Raw genomic sequence first — 5,295 nt, forward strand, 5'->3', positions numbered from 1 at the left:
AATAGTCGTTTATATGCAAATTTTAGTCATTTTTAGTAACTAATTAGTCATTTTGTACTAGTGGATGTATTCCCTTCCACCCCTTAATTGTTTGTTAATGGTGAAGAACCATTTGTTGCTAGAGATGAAAAATAGATATATGAAGCTCCTAAATGCGATGGGAATTGGTATCATGTTTCTATTGTTCAATACAACGATGTGTTGAGGCACATCAAGGAACATACCATGATATTTCTTAGTTCAATTGAGTGAAATATTACAACATTACTCCTTTACCCTAGTTGGGCTCACCAACTTATCCAAAACACCATTACAACATTACAACATTCCAACAAAAATCATGCTTAGAACATTTCTCCTACAATCATAACCCAAAAAATAGACAACCCAAATCCTCTTGGATTCCACCTATTTATAGACAAGTATGTAGACCTAATCTGACCCCATTTACCAAGGGCATTACCATGTGTAGGTAAATTACAAGTAATATTATTGACTTGATCAAAATTGGTCCAAAATATTCAGTCAAACTTAACCACTTTATCTCAACTGCCTCACAAGACAATCAATTTTGCATGTGCTTTCCTTATATGAAAATTCTACGTGTTATCCTCCTGCAACATTTCTGATTCTTTTGTGACATTCCTACATGAAACTCCATCAAAATACTCAAGACTACCTCAAAATTATTCCAATTCCTTTTACCCAAAACTGGTGCCAATGTGTACCCTCTAGGCATACACGAAGACCCATCCCTACACTTCTTCCTCCAGAGATCTAGCCTTCACCAAGGTAGCCCAAGAAGAAGAGCACTTGAACCATGACATACCTAAAGTCATTGGGTTGCAATAGCTAAAGATGTTTGGTTCTCCCTAGAACTAGGACCACAATCATCCCCTCATTGTCTCTGAGGAAAAGGAAGATGAATGTGTTTCCTTCGCCTCCCTTTACCTTTTATTTATAGTTTAGGATAATAATGTATTATAATATTTTAATAATATTCCTAAATTTACTTTAAGAATGTTGTAACCATAATAATTATTTGGATTAGGAACCATGTCTAGGTATCTTGATAATTTTGGTGCACTGAGACTTGGCGATATTGTATCAAATTGGTGTATGATATTTCTTTTTAATATGATTTTTTAATGTTAAAAATCTAATTTTTTTATGATTTAACTTATATGCAAATGTCTACTTTTGTGTGTGGAATTTTCAACTAGGATGTCCTCATACTTGCTTTGGTGTCAATTTCATCCATTACCACTGTAACTACTAGGTGCACCATGCCATCCACTATCATTATAACCACTAGGTGCATTGCACTATCCTTAATGTGGACATTGGTAAATAAAGGGATATAACAAAAGGACTTTATGCATTGAGCATGAAATAGAAGAATGTATGAGAAGCCTATTTGAGAATAAATCTCTTTTTACAATATAATAAATGCATAATATGAGATGATATCTAAAATTTGGTTTCCTCGGTATATATGGGAGACAATGTTGAGTCCCTATAATACTAGTGATTACCCCATTACTATTGTAGTTGTATCCCTTATTAATATTGTTGTGCCCCTATTGTCCCCATATTGTTATTATTGTGCCCCATATAATCCCTCTATTGTTATTTTTGTGGCTTTATATTATTATTGTTAGGTTGGCTGGGTTATATTGTGACTCCTTAGACTCCTATATATAGAAAGGAGGTTTTGTCATTTGAATCATCCAAGAACTTCTCATTTGTGTAATGTAAAGGAGTTTGCCCCCTCGAAAAGGCTGAATTCTAAGGCGTTGATCTCTCTTTTCTATCTTTTTGTGAGCTGGTTTCATAACAGACAAATGGTGTAATAATATTTAAAGGGTTGAGCAAATCATTAAGGCTTAATTAACCAATATGGAAAAATCTAATATAACTATAAAAATTCAATAACCCAATGTGTAGCGTTTAACATAGCTCTCCCTTTCAAACATGTGTTTCCCTCAATTAATTGATTAGATGTGAACATTTTTACATGAAGTAATCATTTTCCTATGTCACCTCTTCTACTAGTAGTGTTTTCCACTTGATGACATAGTCAACAATTTCTTGATTCTATAGTTATGTAAACCATTTTTCAATGATTGTTTCCATTTCTAGTATTCTTTTCTTTCTTCATTAATCGTAGGTAAAATATTATGAACTACGATTTTGTCATGTATTACCTTTTTAAGCAAGAAACATGGAAGAATATATGGACATGTGAAGATGGAGAAAATTCCAATTTGTAAGCCATCCTTTTAATGATCATAGTAAGTGGGTCATAATTTAGATAATTTTTTTGTTTCTTGAAGGACATCTATTTGTATAGTTATAGCCTTAAAAATATCCAACCCTCACTTCAAATTCTATTTCACTACAATTTTGCTTTACTTGTTGTTTCATTCCATTTCATTTCATAAACAAATTTCCAATGTGTCATAGTCCTTACTTTTTTTTACTTGCACCCAATTTCTACTTAGAGAAAGAGAGAAAAGTGACCTCACCTTCTAGCTCGGTTTTCTCTCGAAAGGATTTCCTAGGATATATCTTGTGTCAGTGGTGGTTTGTGAGTTTTTATTTCAATGTTCTCTATTTTCTATTTAGATTTCATATTTCTAAGTATAATTCTATCATATTTGTTGAGACGAACTATCTAGTGGAATATCCATGAGAGTTTAGGGATCAAGAATAGGCTTCAACAAACATGGATGTAAATCTTTAATCGAGACAATAAAAATTTACTTCACAGAAATAGAAAATAAAAAGAATTATTAATTTTCAATTTCATTTTTTTTAGTATGAATATTTTTAAATTTAGTGAGCTAGTTGTAATGATTAGCATTTTATACCTAGTGTGAAATGTTTCTATATCAATTTTCAAACTAACTGAAATGTAAGTTTCACAAAAAATTCCTAACTATGTAATTTTTTTAACTAACTAATTTTTACTAGATTCAACATAAATCATAATGTAAATTATAAAATCTCTAATGAACTTCGTATGGAGAATAATGTTTTGGAGGCTTGCAATAATGTTCCATCTATAGAAATAAAAACATAAAAAAAATAAAGGAGCAACTGCTATGGTCGATTTATGTAGAAATAATAAAAATGGAAACAGATCTATAATTTAGGGAAGCCCTTGAGATTGAAAAAAACCGAGCAATCTCAATAGAGAGGATGACTGGAAGATTAGTAGTTGTTGGGTCCAGATGGACAGTCTGAAGCACATCTTTTGGATCATGATATTGAAAACAACAATGCCCTTAACCAAGTCATGTACAAGAAATCCCCTCACCATGTAGAATAGTCAGCATCCATGTCATGGTTAACATATTGAGGAAAAAAGATGTGAGGGATATTGTTTAGTCCATCACACACTCACCCACCTTTTTAAGTCATTTGTATTGGCGAATGAACCATAAAATATAAGAGCTTAAGAGCTTGTTTATAGAGAATATTGATATTATAGAAATTTTCAAGAAGCATGAGTGTGACTTGAGTGATGTATATGCTTATTTGGTTAAAAATATTTTAAATTTGGGGAAAATTTTATTAATTCGTCAAATAGATGGAATTCATAATAATAAATAATCAAGTAATATTATTGAACATTAAGAAAATCAATGAAACGTGTGTTCAAAACTAGTACATTAAGTTTAAAAATAAATAAAAGAACATCAATGAAACGCGTGTTGAAAACTAGTACGTTAAGTTTGAAAATAAATAAAAAACAACGGTTGAGAGAAGAACAAAACAATAATAATTCGGAAGAAAAACAATAAAATTTCCGGATAAAAATGAGGATAAGAGAAAATAACACCATCATTGCCACTGTGCGTGTGAAAGGCCCCAAAATACCATGTTAACATGGAGAACGTGGTAAGTTGGTGCAAATAGGATGAACGTAAGCGGCTTCTAAGTCGGCCGGTGGGCGTGATATACCTATGCTCTGCTATAAATATATGTTTGATTTCGATTTCGACTTGTAAATTCAATTTTCTTCGCGCAAGTCGTGAACCAGCATTGCAGAATTTCGACATGGATATAACATTCCGAGCAGTGGGTAGTGACCAGCCCGAAACCATTAGCATAACCGGTGGTGATGTTAGTGATAATTCGGGCGCTCAGATAAATTTTAGACCTGCTGATTATCAAGTGGATGTGACAATAATTGGAGGTGCTGACGTGAAGGAGAAATGCAATATGTGCTTTGAGGATGTGAATGTGAATGGGATGCACAAAAATATGTTTTGCCATCATAGATATTGCCTTCGTTGTATGGGTCGATACGTTGAGTCCATGATGGCGGATTATGGCGGTGTGCCTAAATGCCCACATCCCTGGTGTTATTCCAAACTCACTAAATATGGCTGTGAGAAATTCTTGTCATCTAAATGGTTTGAGATTTTTATGAAAAGGTTTGAAGAGGAAAAAATTGCAGATTCAGAGAAAGTATATTGCCCATATCCTGATTGCTCGTTTTTGATGGCTTTATCGGAATTAAATAAGTGCCAAGAAGTTCCTTCTTCCTTTTCTTCCTCAACAAAAGCAACAAAATGCCAGAAATGCTACCGCTCGTTTTGTATTGAGTGTAAGGTTCCATGGCACACAGACCTGTCTTGTGAAGAATACGCCCCTCAGTTGGGCGCTGTAAATGCAGAGTTGAATTTGCTTGCAGAGAACAACAAGTGGAAGCGGTGTCCGAACTGCAAACATATGATTGAACGCACCCAAGGTTGCATGCACATAGTTTGCAGGTACACGGTTTCTGAGCAATGGAGTTTTTGTTTATGAGAATTTAAACATAATGTAATAAGTCTTTGTGTTTTTTATTTTTTTATATAGGTTTTTATGTTCTAATATTAAATTTTGTTTATTTTCAGGTGTGATCATGAATTTTGCTATAAATGTGGAATTCCATGGGATGATAATTGTGATTGTGATGAGGAAGAAGAAACTACTGATGATGAACATAATTATGAAGATCAAGATGATGCTATATATATCAGCAATGACTATGAACTTAATTATGAAGATTAAGATGATGTTATATATATCTTGAGTCATTTTGGACTTCGGGATTGGTTTTGTGAATTTGGTGAGGGGTGCATTTAATCGATATCCTTTGTTGTTTTCATAAATGGGTCTACCTCTCCATTTTTCCATGCGTAGCCAGGGATGAGACCAGGATTCTTCGTGTTTCATTTACATTTTTCATAAATGGGTCTACCTCTCTATTTTTCCAGGCGTAGCCAGGGATGAGACCAG

General features: G+C 33.4%; 1 protein-coding gene across 1 annotated transcript; it reads left to right on the top strand.

Moving 5' to 3' along the window:
* Positions 1-4,065: 4,065 nt before the first annotated feature.
* Positions 4,066-5,067, top strand: LOC149227917 (E3 ubiquitin-protein ligase RSL1-like). Its single transcript, XM_089380619.1, has 2 exons — positions 4,066-4,784; positions 4,911-5,067. Exons 1-2 carry the CDS (start codon positions 4,066-4,068, stop codon positions 5,065-5,067), a joined length of 876 nt encoding a protein of 291 aa, XP_089236745.1.
* The last annotated feature ends 228 nt before the right edge of the window (positions 5,068-5,295 follow it).

Source organism: Pinus tabuliformis, chromosome J, assembly GCF_031772625.1.
Source record: "Pinus tabuliformis cultivar Carrire ecotype Pingquan chromosome J, CPIR1, whole genome shotgun sequence".
Taxonomy (NCBI): domain Eukaryota; kingdom Viridiplantae; phylum Streptophyta; class Pinopsida; order Pinales; family Pinaceae; genus Pinus; species Pinus tabuliformis.